General features: G+C 48.2%; 2 protein-coding genes across 5 annotated transcripts; both read right to left on the bottom strand.

Moving 5' to 3' along the window:
• Positions 1-359: 359 nt before the first annotated feature.
• Positions 360-3,682, bottom strand: Gabarap (GABA type A receptor-associated protein). The gene is made up of 4 exons (NM_172036.4): positions 3,487-3,682; positions 2,867-2,945; positions 2,609-2,727; positions 360-1,176 (listed from the first exon to the last, which is right to left on the bottom strand). Exons 1-4 carry the CDS (start codon positions 3,574-3,576, stop codon positions 1,111-1,113), a joined length of 354 nt encoding a protein of 117 aa, NP_742033.1. The 5' UTR covers positions 3,577-3,682; the 3' UTR covers positions 360-1,110.
• Positions 3,683-4,677: 995 nt separating this feature from the next.
• On the bottom strand, positions 4,678-14,100 carry Ctdnep1 (CTD nuclear envelope phosphatase 1). 4 transcript variants are annotated; one of them, XM_006246643.5, is made up of 9 exons: positions 13,299-14,089; positions 12,554-12,649; positions 10,695-10,761; positions 10,485-10,603; positions 10,238-10,309; positions 6,582-6,698; positions 6,359-6,482; positions 5,701-5,785; positions 4,678-5,307 (listed from the first exon to the last, which is right to left on the bottom strand). In XM_006246643.5, the coding sequence occupies exons 1-9, from the start codon at positions 13,398-13,400 to the stop codon at positions 5,247-5,249; spliced, it is 843 nt and encodes a 280-aa protein (XP_006246705.2). In that variant the 5' UTR covers positions 13,401-14,089; the 3' UTR covers positions 4,678-5,246. The 4 variants fall into 4 exon arrangements, with proteins under 4 accessions (XP_006246705.2, XP_006246706.2, XP_063124715.1 ...); XM_006246644.5 differs by having other exon boundaries at positions 6,371-6,482; XM_063268645.1 differs by lacking the exon at positions 12,554-12,649 and having other exon boundaries at positions 13,299-14,100.
• Positions 14,101-14,107: the final 7 nt, after the last annotated feature.

The raw sequence follows: 14,107 nt of genomic DNA, 5'->3' as shown, positions 1-14,107 counted from the left end.
AAGCAACTTCCCCACCACCACCACCACCACCACCAGGGGAGTGGCGGGGAGATACGAAGCTGAGGGGGGGTGAGAGCGGAAGAGTGCGCACTGACTCCCGGGAAGTGTAGGCTGGGCGGGACCAAGAAAGTGGACGAAGAAGGGATTATAACTCTCGGCCACCATACTGCCTCACTTTGTACCTTTTTACCACCAACAGGGAACCGCCCCACTTCCGGCCAGGAGAAATGGATGTTGGGAGATGAAGTTCTCCTAGTGATAATGGCACCTTCTAGTATTTGCCCTCTCTCAAATTATACTTTACAGAATCCCATACACTGGCACAACCTCTGCCAGTGACAACCAGTTAAAGACAGTCCTTTTACCACCTCCCAAACAGGAACATATCTTCTTTAATGGGAAGTAACATTTGGACATGTTTACCAAAAAATAGTTCTTTCAAACTTTCTCCATACCACCCCACACTACCAACCTCCACCTCTTTGTTTACATCACAAATACATAAATACAATTAAAGTTTCATGAGAGAATGCTTACATTATTCCACTCATCAAAAAAGGAGGAAAGACCAACATCATCAATGCCTTCCTAGTTCTCTGATCTATACCTCAATCCTCCTTTCCCACCACTGAAGTTCACAACACTTGAAACAAAAAGCCAGGAGGTAGAATGACACAGGGCAAATTCAATTCAGCTCGGTGGTTTCCTCTTTATTGATGTGCCTCCTACCTCCCCCACCCAATGTCAACCCCTTCCATCTACCCCCCAAAAAGAAGGTAGTGAAAGGAAGGGTTTATTGGGGTTCTGAGCCCAGTGGGCAGTTAGAAAGGGAATAGAAACCAAAACAATCATCCGATGTGACAGAGATCGACAATCCAGAAGTCTAAAGCAGAGTGGGAATGGAGGGTAAACAAGGGGAAAGAGAGATGTACAGCGGCTGCATCTACCATTACCCCTCCTGCTCAGAGGGACTGGAGAGACAGCCTCAAACATTAAGTGCAGGTCCTGAAGAAAGGAGATGGTGTTTGAGCCTGAAGGAGGAACTGGATGCCAAGGAAGGAGCGCCACCTCTCTTTGTAGAATGGAACCCCCACCTCCGGGACAGCAACTTCACAGACCGTAGACGCTTTCATCACTGTAGGCAATGTATAGAAAGAAGTCTTCTTCATGGTGTTCCTGAAGTAAAAGCAAAAAGGAGGTTTAAGGCAACTCATTACTCCAACCATTTATCACCAATACATTCCTCAAGAATCATTTTAAGCATGGCCTGGTAATTCCAGATGCAGGAAGGACGGAAATCTCAAGGCCACCAAGGCAACTTAAGAACCTGACTCAAAATAGATCTACAGGTACAGATCATCCATAAGCATTTGTAGGTACCAGACATGCTCCTTAGTACAAAAGGAATAAGAGAAAAGCAGACTGTCCTTATTCTCTTGCTCCTTTAGGAAATGGTGACCCTGGCTGGGCAGTGGTGGCACACACCGTCAATCCCAGCGCTTTGGAGGCAGAGGCAGGAGGAACTCTGTGAGTTGGAGACTAGCTTAGTCTACAGAGTGAGCTCCAGGACAACCAGGCTATTACACAGAGACCCTGTCTGGAAAATACAAAAAAGAAAAAGACTGACCTCAAACTCACTATACTATGCAGCCATTGACCTCCAACTTGATACTATTGCCTCAGCCTCTCAAGGGTTTGCTTGCTCTGTGGGGTGGGGGTGGGGGTGGGGGTATCTTTTAGAGGTTTTGCTTTTGAGATAGGGTCTCATTATGTAGCCCTGGAACTCCCTGTGTAGAGCACACTGACCTTGGAATTCAGAGATCTACCTCCCTCTGCTCCCGGAGCGCTGGGACTGAAGCTGTGGCATGATCACACCCAACGTGCAGTGGTTCTGTGGGTTTTTTTAATTTGGGGGGGAAGGTGTTTTTGATTTGTTTTATTTTGTTTTTACTTCTTATTTTTGATACAGGGTCTCACTAAGTATCTCTGACTCATTAGGATAGCCTCAAACTCCAAGAAATCCAGCAGCCTGGATCGGATTAAAACTGTGCTTGGACTTAGAGGATCAAAGGTGTGCACCATTATCAGTCGTTATTCAGGACTGGAACTTCTAACACCTTTAATACCAGCACTCAAGAAGCAGAAGCAGGAAGATCTCTGAGCCTGAGGTCAGCCTGGTCTACATGTCAAGTTTTAGTGCAGTGGTGGCACACACCTTTTGTTAAGCCTAGCCCAAGGGAGGCAAAACCAAGTGGATCTCTGGAGTTCAGAGGCCAGCCTGGTCTACAAGAGGGGGTTCCAGGACAGCCAAGATTACAAAGAGAAACCCTGTCTCCGAAAGAAAAAAGAACAACAACAACAACAACAAAACCAACAACACCACCACTCCTCAAACTATTTTTTTGACATCTGGGACTCTTGGATAAGGGAAAGAGACTTCCTTAGGTAGTAAGAGTCCCAGTCAAAACAACTCCACCAGCTCATACCCTCTCTCCTCCCACTGCTATTAAGATCCCAACCCAGGACTTTATTGACCTTTTAAAGCTAGTAAGCCAACAGGAACTGCTGACCTTTTCTTTCCTCTCCAAACACGGCCATGGTACTATACCTGGTACAGCTGACCCATCGTGGCACTGGTGGGTGGAATGACATTGTTGACAAAGAAAAACAAGGCATCTTCAGCACGGAGATGAATTCGCTTCCGGATCAAGAAGTAGAATTGACCAACTGCCCAAAAACAGGAGATACAAGAAAGTCAAAGAGATCGTAGGTGCCACCAGAAAACAGCTGCCAGGTGAAGCCTCCTCCCACAGAGATGGCAGGCCCACCCACAGAAAGAAACATACACCATGGGTCAAGCTCCCACCTGTAAGATCAGAAGGCACCAAGTATTTCTTTTTGTCCAGGTCCCCTATCCGAGCTTTGGGAGCTTTTTCCACTATCACCTGATGAAAGGAAGGTACGAATGAGATTTTAAAAAACGTACAGCTATATCGATGAAGAACTCAAGGTACAATATTTCCTTGTACTGAAGCCTATTGCAATCTCATTTCTTAATAATATTTATCCTTACATGCGTGGTGTATCAACATTAGGTCCAGAGATCCTGGCCTCACTGTCTTACCTAAATATTGAGAATTGATCCCAGAACGGTTCATCACAATAACTATTTTCATCAGTGAATACAGGATAACTTGTTTAGGTCAAAAAAAATCTACCTTAAATCTAGCTACTTGGGAGCATGGCCATGGAAACTCTGGTTGTCAAGCTCACTAAGGCCTCCATTCTGAGAAATTCCCAGGTCTCACTCTCTCCCGTCCACATCGCACTCCCAGCTCTACTTCTTCAGACCTCTCGCCCTTGGTACCAGAGACAAGAGTTCTAACCTCAAGGCAGACTGGAGTCTGACCTCGGCTTTCCCAGACTCAAGCCTAGTTTGTGGCGACAGCGTCAGCGACGCTAGCGTCGGCCCTGGCTAGTCCTTACCGGGACCCGGTCTGGGTATTTCTTTCGGATTTTCTCGCCCTCAGAGCGGCGCTTCTCGAACGGATGCTCCTCTTTGTACACGAACTTCATTCTCCCGAGAACCGGGCTGGACCGAGCTGGGCTGAGGGAACCCAGGGGGGGGGCCGGGACAGGGGACGGCGGCGGAGGCGGCTTCGACGAACAGACTCAGCGGAGCGATCCACGAATTTGCGCCACTTCCCTATTCACCAACCCCGCCCCCGACCGTCCGGACCGGCCCCGCCTGCTGACATACACCACGAGCTCAGCTTGCTAGCGCAACCCGCTGCTCCGTCCTCTTACGCCTTCAGCGTAACTGCTTTGGAATCAATTTGTGAGTTACGCGTATGACATCGCAGATAAGGTTGCTGTCGTTTCAAGTCAACTGAAAAATCCTTCCCCAGGTAGCCCCACAGTACAAAGCAGAGGACGAGAGTGGTACTAAGTGGCAGTCGTGAGATTTAGTTCTGCAGTTATTTTCGGAAATTACGTTAGGGAAAGGCAATTACAAGTCTAGATATTCATGAAACGTGTTGCTACGCTGAAGGTGGCCGTTGACACCAAAACAAAGTAGTACCCAAGGTGTGAATAAGGATACCATAAGACGGAGAAGAAAGAGGTTTGCAGACACAGCGAAGGCTCAAGACTCAGGCGGACCAATAGAAACTGCAAAAATCCCAAAGATAGGGACTATATCAGGGCGGAGGAACACATCCCGGAGTGTTGCAAACAAAATCATGTGACCTCAGAAAAGGGCGGAGAATCACGTGGCGAGGGCCAAAATGTAGTCCCGGCTCTGGAGAGGAGGTGCCAGGAAAGAGGGCTCCGCCCCAAGTTATTGCCGGAGTGCCAACAGCTCGTAGGCAGCGCCCTCTCAGCCTGTCCACGTCAACTTCCCAGTCAAGCCCAGCCTTTCTCCAGCTGTTTGCCCTTCGAGGGTTCTAGATTTTTTTCCTCTTCAGCCTTCTATGTCCTAAAGTTGCTCTTCCACTGTGCATCAGGGACTCTATCCAGTCAGTGGGGCTTTTCCAGCCAAACACCGGCATAAATTACTTTATCCCTGTGCTGAATCCCACTTCCGCACTCCAAACAGCATCTTGCCCCTCTGCTTCAGAGGCAGAGCAAATGTAACAAAGTTCCCTCCAAAAACATCAGAGAAGGATCTAGGGCAGCTTTGGTTTCAAAGTTATAATGCATGGTTTAAAAGAGGAAGGAAGAAAGGAGCTGATTACAGGTATTGGGGGGTTGGGGAAAGAAAAAAAATGAGGAAAAGTAAGGAAGGGACAAGACTGAGGAAGATCCAGTGGCCCGAAATCCCAGTCCCCACCCACAGCCCAGCCCTTGGAGCAGGAGTGAAGAATTAGATCAGTTTTGTATAAGAGTTTTTAAAAAATCAAATCACAACAAAGTTGAATTGGCTTCTTTTGAGCCTCTGGGATATGTCTGTCACTCTGGCCAGTCCTGCCTCTTCACCAGACGGTTTCGGTTCCCCTAGGCCTTCGCCTGTCCCAGTCTGGCATTTCCACGGAGTGTGAACACAAAGAGTGAGGCTGCTTCACAGTCTGGCCCATGTGTCCATCCTGACTCCGTAAGCGGAGTGTAGGGCTCCCAGGGCAGAGAGGGGCGGGAGGAGCAGACTCTGCCCAGGCAGTCCTCACACTGGACAGGGCTACAGACGGCCGTCCGAAGAGTTCTCCCTCCCTTTCCCCTCCACCCCAACTCAGGTGGAGGGGGAGCAGCTGTCACCAGAGCCTATGTTGGTGAAGGTTTCGGCTCAGCACCGATCGGACATCAGCAGTGAACCTGGAATGACAGGAACTTGCGTTGGTGGACTACCTTACAGTTGACAACACTAACACAACGGAGTCTCACTGGACAAGACACAACTCAATAACACTTTCACACAGTGAAACTGGACAGAAGCCAAAAGGGTACGAGTAATGAGTAGGAAGACCTGGCCCACACACTTAAGTTCTGAATGCCTTTTCCCCCCCAATTCTTTTAGATTTCCCACACCTCTTTTCCTTGGCAATCCAAATCCTGCCAGTTTTGGTAGTGTACTCCTGTAATCACAGCACTGGAGAAGCGAAAACAAGGTCCAAGAAGCAAGTTCCAAGCCAGCATAGGCTACATAAAAAGAATTTGTCTCCAAAAAAAAAAGAACAAAACCTATAGTCTACAGGCCACCTCCCTTACCTGAGGGCGTCCAACATTGGGAGAAGGTTGAGAAGGGCTGTGTCACTGGGGTCACTGAACCAGGATTTGATGGGGATGGCATTGTCTAGGGTAGGTAAAATTAAAATTGAGAAAATGCAAAAAATTCAGAAGAGCCTATGAGACTTTCCTCAATATTATTACTTATAAGTCCCCATTTTTCACCCACCAAAAGTCAATCACCTAAAATCTTCTTTTTCCTTAAATGTCAAAGTGAATTAATAGACTTCCCAACAGCTTGAGGTTAGAGTTCTGGTCAAACTACACCTGTGCCTCACTCGAAGTGAATTTAATAAAGAAGTCCCATTTATAGTCTTATATCCCATATAAGAGTGGATACCTCATTTAAAACAGAAACACAACTTACATTCAGATCTGTAATACAGTAGGGAATCCAAACTCTGAACTAGGACCCAACTCTTCTGCCTCCTAGCTTCCTGCATTCACCCTCTCAAGGAGTTAGAGGTATAGCTGAATAGTATAATGCTTGCCTAGGATTTAGTGTGAGGTCCTGGGTTCCACTCCCAGAACCACTAAGACAGAGTCAGGTCAGGCCAGCCTGGGTTATATAAGAAGACCTTGTCTCAGAAATAAAACCTAACTAAAATGTCCTTAGAAGCATGTCTTGGGCCTGACAGACCTTTTCCCATACCTGGGTGGCTCCTGTAAGCCCCAGGGGAGTTGTCCAGGATCACGATGCTGGAAAGGTCACTGTGGACCACAGAGAGGTCTTTGATGTAGCTGCCCAACTCCAAAGTGCAGTGCTGAAAATGCAGAGGACTAGTTAGCACACCCACCCCTCAGCCCCACTCACACCTCCCACCCTCGTAACCTGCCACTCAAACCTGACTCTGGCTCCTTACCTGTCTGTAGTATCTCCTCTTAAGAATGCTTCTGCTATTGTCCAGTTTATCTGCCACAGCAGAGCCATAAATTTCCATGCTTGCTGTAAACACCACAAGCTCATACCACTGGCTTACCTGAAGGAGGTTGGAGGGGAATACAGTGTCATACAAACTAACTAACATTTAGACATAATGGTTCTTTTTCAGTCTTCAAGTAACACCAAATGGCTGTGAAAACTCAAGGTATTTGAACTCCCTGCCAAGCTTCCACGCCCAATGTCTGAGGCAACCAAGACCCTTAAGATTCAAAGGTACAGGGTTGGGGATTTAGCTCAGTGGTAGAACGCTTGCCTAGGAAGCGCAAGGCCCTGGGTTCGGTCCCCAGCTCCGGGGGGGGGGGGGGGGGGGGGGGGAAGATTCAGAGGTACAAATGTAAAAGTGCAGGATGCCTGTGAAAGAACAGAACTGTATCACTGTAACCCCAGCTACTGAAAGCCGTTCCCTTGCCTGTCCTCCCCAGCCTCTCCTTTACTGAACTGTCCTTATTCACGGTCCTGGTTTGCCTTTCTGTTGTTATAACTAAACACTGACCAAAACCAACTTGAGCAAAGAATTTATCGCATTTATCGCATTTATAATGCTCAGGTCACATTCCATCACTAAGGGAAGTCAGGAAATCAAAGCAGGAAGCCACAGCAGGCACCGTGGAGGTAGAAACTAGTAGATCACAGAGGAATGCTGCTCACTGGCTTGCTTTCTTACACAACTCAGGACAGCCCACCCAGAGATAGCACTGCCTTCAGTGGATTAAGCAATTTTCGTGTCATCCACCTCTCCAACAAGGACATAGCATTTACTAGGCTCTCAGCCTCTCAGGTGTACAACTCGTTACTCATTTAACATAAATGAATAAATTCTTTTAATACATATTCATCTTATCAATTTTGCTCCTATAGAAAATCCTACTACAAATTGGCAGCAGAAAATGGGATCTTGCTGTGACAGACTGGACGAGGTTGATTTGAGAGAGGATTGTGGAAGCATTTGAAACTTTTGAGCTGAAGAAAGCACTGAATGCTTATTGCAGTGAGCTGTTCTGGGAGAGCTTAGAAGATAATGCTGAGAACTATGCAGACAACAGAGGCTTGGCTTGTAAAGTTTCAGAGGGAAACCAAGACTACCAGAACAGTTAGCGTAATATTTTGGGTTAAGATTTTGTGGACAGGGTTGGGGATTTAGCTCAGTGGTAGAGCGCTTGCCTAGCAAGCACAAGGCCCTGGGTTCGGTCCCCAGCTCTGGAAAAAAAAAAAAAAAAGAAAGAAAAAAGAAAAAAGAAAAAAAGACTTTGTAGACATAGCACCCACATCAGGCACCATGTAACTGCCTGCACCCCTGGTTCTGTGTGTTCCATTGACAGGCCTCTATGGACATCGGGCATGCACATGGTACACAGACATTCATGCAGGCACTCACACACACGTATAAAACTTAAAAAACAAAATACCAAAAACAACTCTTTAAGAAAAAAAAAATCTATGGCCCAAAGCCAAGCATGAGGAAGTACACCTTTATTCTCAGCACTAGAGAGGCAGAGGCAGGTAGATCTCTTGTTGAGTTGGGGGCCAGCCTGACCTCCATAGTGAGTTCCAGGACAGTCAGGACTACATGGAGAGATCCTGTCTCAAACAACAACATAACAAGTCTGTGGAAGAGAAACCTGTGCTTTAATGGATGCTGCTTAGCTAAGGCTGAAGAATCGCTTGTAAGAGACCAGCATCAACTGAGGTGAAATCTTTTTTTTTTGGGGGGGGGGTTCTTTTTTTCGGAGCTGGGGACCGAACCCAGGGCCTTGCGCTTCCTAGGCAAGCGCTCTACCACTGAGCTAAATCCCCAACCCCGTGAAATCTTCTAAAACCTATTTCCTCAGGGTTGGCACACAGAAGTTATGGTCTATAGGGGCTGAGGCTACATCTAAGGTGACAGCCAATGGTATGTATCTCAGAGCCCCACATGGCACTACTTGTTTAGAGGTATGACAGACCCAGAATTAAAGGAGAAAAGTTGAAGCCTGGCACTATGAAAGGCCAGGAGAGTCCACTGATGAAGGTACAGACTCAATTACAGTGGAAAGCCCAGGACTGAAAGAGTAGGAAGAAAAGCTAAGGCTTCTTAGTGAAAAGGTTAGAGTTCCTGGGGAGAAGCTAGGAGGCAAATGGTAAACGTGCCAGCAGCCAGGATCACTGGATGACCATGGACGATGATGGCAGATGTGGAGCACAGCTGGCCTGTGCCTGAGACAAGCTGTTTGTGCTACGAATGGCAGAACTGGAGAAGCGATGCTACCCAAGCTCTTCGGAGCCCAGGAGACCATAGGTGGGTCCCAGATGTCAGACACTGAGCTGTGGGATTTGGTTTGCAGTACCAGATGTTAGTTTTGCTATGATTTGATTGTACCCTGGATCTTTCCTCTTGAAATAAGACTGAATATTTTAAAGAGGCTTTAAACTTTTTTTTTTTTTTTGCAAGACAGAGTTTCTCTGTGTAGTCCTGGCTGTCCTGGGACTTACTCTGTGGCCTAGGCTGGCCTAGAACTCAGAGATTCAGAGATCTTCTTCCCAAGTCCAGAATTAAGGCATGCAGCACCACCTCCCAGCTTGAATTTTTTGAAGACTGTGGGACTTTTAAAGTTTTACTTTATATTACTAAGTGAACATGAGATTTAGGGAATAAAGGTATAGTTTTTAAGATTTATTTGTATGTCCCTGCATAAAGTTATGACTTCTCACTTTTATTTTTGATTTTTTTAAGTTTATGTGGATGTGGGAGTGTACATGAGTACAAGTACCCATGGAGATCAAAGGCCTTGGAGCTGGAGTTACAAGTACTCAGGGGCTACCTGCTACGGGTGCTTATACACAGCATCAGACCGTCTGAATGAGCAACAAGTATTATCCACCTCGGAGCCATCCCTTCCACCCAAGATTATGGTTTTTAAAGTGACATGTTAATTTCCTAAGTAACAAAGGATGGATTGTAATGTTTAGTTTTAATGTCAATTTGCCACAAGTTAGAACACCAATAGGGAGCTCAACAGAAGAACCATCCTCACCGCCTTAACTGAGGCGGGAAGACCCGCCTCGAGCATTGGTGGATCCTTCGACCGCAGCCCAGGTAGGAAGGCACAATAGAAGGACTGTTTGCCTCTTCCTCATCTGACCTTCCCTCCTGCCTCTGTGCTGAGGCGCCACGCTGCAGCAGCTGCTCCCTCCACTGAGGTCACGCCCAGCATTCCCAGGTGCCTATCATTATCTAAGGACCCACAGCACTTCAGAAACCTTCCAGCTTTTCAGCACCAGCTTCATAGGCTGAGCAACTACCACATTGTCACCCTCTCCAACCTGAGGCAAACACTGTAGGCTGCTCCCACTGCTGAGCAACCCAGCTTGAGGATTCTCAAACAGGTTCTCAGCTTCTCAGGTATGAAACCACTTGTTATTATTTTAATGTAAGCTAAAAATATATCAATATATTCATATTCTAATGGTTCTGTTCCTCTAGAGAAAGAACCCCAACTACTACTCCAACTTCTCACCCTCTCCTCTAGACACGTAAGCACCTAGAACTCTACAACCGTTCTTTTAACAGGGAGCTCCAGTTGGCTCATGCACACTCACCACTTCTAAGAAGAAATCCACATGGGGTCTCTTATGTACAAAAAACCGGACAGGATGTTTGTCTATTACCACCTGCAGAGAACGGGGAAAAGGTAAGGGAACTAAGCACCACCACACCGGCCCTGCCCCGTGCCCACCACCTGCTTTTCTCCTTCTGGCTGACCCTGGTGCCAGGCCTTGCCAAGCCCTGACACCAAGCCTGGGAAGACACAGTGAGAGACACAAACATTCCACAATCTCCACACACCTTCAGGATGAAATCAGGAGGTGTTCCAGGCCTCACTGTAGGCCTCAGGACCCCATCGTGGTGAGAATGAATAAGGGTTTCATCCAGATCCAGCACCAGGATCTTCCTCTTCACCTGGGCTGAACCACAATGGGAAGGAATAACACCAAGTGACCTCCAGCCCAAAGCCCTGCTTCACCTTCTAGTAGCTGTCCTATCTGACATACTCACCTAGTCGATTCCGGGACAAAGGAGATAAGGGAAGGATATCATATCGAACAGTTTGATACTGAATTACCTAAGAACAGTGGGAGATGAGAATTAGAATCCCTTAAATCTTCCTAATTACAATAACAGCAAATACTGAACATTTATCATATGCTAGGCACTGTATATATGATTAGAACCTCATACATAATCCTAACAGGGATACAGGGAAAGTTCAACAGTAGGACACTTATCCAATAGACAATTAGGTTCAATCTCGGTTCGATTCCCAGCACCATGAAAACAAAATCCTAGTAATATTGTCATTACCCTTGTATCAAGAACAATGAAATAGGCAACAAGGATTAAATGCCTCCATGCTTAGGATTGCACAGCTAGATTTAGCCCCTTAGTTAAAATGAATCCTCCATAAGAACAAGAATTCCTCTCAGTCATGCCTAATCTTGCAGTGTCTCAAAGACTGTAGCAAGGATAATGACTTAAGAGCAGAGTATCTCTTAATGTGATATTATCCTGCTACACTGAACAAGGAGACACACAGTACCACCCCCCTTCACCTCAAGAGTTCTTCACTGGTGACTCTTGTCATCTTTCAATGGGAAGCAAGAGTCTCAGACTCTTAGTGGGCAGAGAAGGAATGAGGAAAGGAAGTCCTTGGATCATTGAGGGGAACAGTAGCTGAGGGAATCCAGGGGTGTCAGGTCAGTTAAGTTCCTCTGGCTAGAGGCCACTAGGACTATTTTAACCAGCCACCTGTCCGCTTCTGTTTCTACTAGCCAAGTCACAAGCTGTAGTGAATCTCTGAAGAGCCCTTTATCCTGGTGCCCAGGGGAATGTAGAAAACATGAAAACATTCTACTTGACAAGCTCACAGGATGTACAGAAGGCCAGGAGAAGCAAGGACTGTTACAGAAAGGTGGGAAAGGGAACAGCACCACCTTGAGCTTCCCAGCTCTGCTTCCCCAAGGCTTCTCTAAAGCTAATTCCTAATCCCCAGAGCTCCTATGCGGAGCTTGGCAATTCCTTCCCCTGCTCTGTTCTAACATACAAATGTTCTCCAGTCCACTCCTAGGCCCTAAGCCACACATCCCCTGCTTGGAAACCAGAAGGCCCACTCTTCTTTAATCCCAAGGCATCTGCCCTTCTCTTCTCCCTGAGCTTGTGATGAGAGCTGACACAGCTCGGGTGTCTTGCCCTGCTATCTCGGGTTGCACATGCTGGGCATGTAGGGAATGCTCCAAGTTTCTGCCAGAGAGGGCGTGGGGAAGAAACCAGACTGGAAGGGAAGAAGGAAAGGGAGGACAAAAGGCTGTGGGGTCAGTGATTTACAGAAGAGAGCAGTTTAGGAAGTTAACTAGTCTTCCAATAGCTGGGCTAAAGATGCAGAGATGAGCACTACTATACTCAAAAAAAAAAAAAAAAAAAAAGAGCTGTGAGAAGAGGTAGGATTCTCTCAGGGCAAGGTCAGAAAGAAAGGATGAGAAGTCAATGCACGAAGGAAACCAGAGGAGTTAGGCCCACACCAGGTCAGCCTCACACACCCTGAATAGATCCTATCTTATCTAAGGAGACTAGGTGTGCTTATGACCACCACCCAGAATAATCCTAACCCTAAAGCAGGAAGTGGAAGAAATAAACAGACCAGAATGAACTAGAGAATGAACTCAAGTCCAAGTCATTCAGTCAAGTCTTCTACCAGTACACCAAAGTCCTTCTGGGAATTCTCTTGACCTAGGCTGCCAAAGCCTACACCCAGCTCACTCATTTCCCTCAGAATCTGACTTCAGGAGATTTCCTCCAGAGGTGAAGAAGTGATGAGGGCATATTCACTAAGAAGCGATGGTAGCTTAAGTAATTTTTACCTTGGAGAAAAGCTTGAGGGAGAGAACCCAGAGATGCTTGGGTTCATCCAAACAGTCTCTACACTCCAGGTATCCCTTCATAATTGCTAGAGTCTCCTGGAGAAACATGTCCACCTTCAGATGCAAGCTCTCCAGCTAACAGCCAGGTCTTCTAATGAGACACCCAACTTTAATGTGCTCCCTCTTAACAACTAAAGACACCTACTGTAAAAGCATCGGTTTTCTTGTCCCAAGGTCTTAACAAGCCCATATGCACATGCTAGAGATTTCCAGAGCCATTCTGGAAGAGTTCCTTCACACCCAAGGCTTTTCTCCCAAGTTCCCATCCCTGCTACATATGCCCTCCTACCCACCCACACCAGTGACAAAGAAGTCTGACTCTTTCAACAGGAGGGTCTTTCCAAAGCCCATATCAACAGTTCTGGCTACCAGCAAACAGGTGTTCCCCGCCTCTTCTTTCTTTAGCAACAAACTCTAGCTTTCTTAAAGAAAGCACCATTCTAGCCCCCCAAGAACTGCCAAATTCTACCCCAGGCAGATTAAAAAAAAAAATCAAGCCCACTAAAAATTGTGGTTCTTTTATTAAGGTCTAAATCCTGCTTAAAGGTGTCCTACTTCTCCAACGAGTAAAGCTCTGGCTAAGGCTCCCCTCCTAGGCCTAAAACAGAGGCCCAACACTATCCCAAAATTTCGTGAGCACCGTGGACAGAGGACCCCACCACTGCCAGCACCCACGCAAACTCACCGTGCGGATCTGCCTCCGCAAAAGGTAAATAAAGAAGCTCCAGAGCTTGGCGGCGAAGGCCACGAACGTGCGCAGCCCCAGCAGACACTGCGTCCGCATCATCCCGATGACCCCGGCACCGCCGGCCCCGGGGCCCCCGCGGCCCAGCTCCGCCAGCCCCCCGGGGGCAGCCCCCCGCCGCAGGGAGGGGGAACGGGGGCCCCGAGCGGCAGGAGAGGCTGCAGAGATGAGCACGGAGTGGGTGGCTCAGAAAGCCACCCCCAGCAAAGGGAAAGCCCAGCGGAACCGGGAACTGGGGGACTGGCGTGGGCAGCCCGCGGGGGCCCACATGAGCGGGAAGTGGCACCGACGACTTCGCGTGGGCTGCAGGCCGAAACAGGTCGGGCTAGGACAGGGTCCTCTGAGACCAGGAGGGAAGGGGATGGAGAATTGGGGGAGGGGGCAGTGGGGGAGGGGGCTAGGGAGAAGGGAGGGAGGGAGATGGGAGGGGAAGGGGGAAGCGAAGGGTGGCCCTCTGCGCAGGCGCGCTAGGGGTCTGCCCCGGGAAGGGGGCGGGCGGGGGCGGCGGCGCGCGATGGGCTGCCGCGACTCTTGGGGCCCCTGAGCGCAGGAGCTGGGAAGGAAGGGGAGGGGGAGCCAAAAGGCGCGGAGCGCTGGGCCGGAGTGGCCTCCCCCTCCCCGAGGTCAGGATCTCTTAGCCGCTGAGGAGCGGGGCTGCAGCCTCTGCAGCTGGGCTTCCCACTCTGACAGGCGCCATTTTACCGCCCAAAGGGCTCCCTCCTCCTCTCTTCCCTCCTCCTCTTCCCCTC

Source organism: Rattus norvegicus, chromosome 10 (genome assembly GCF_036323735.1).
Source record: "Rattus norvegicus strain BN/NHsdMcwi chromosome 10, GRCr8, whole genome shotgun sequence".
NCBI lineage: Eukaryota > Metazoa > Chordata > Mammalia > Rodentia > Muridae > Rattus > Rattus norvegicus.
This window is presented reverse-complemented; position numbering and strand designations above follow the sequence as displayed.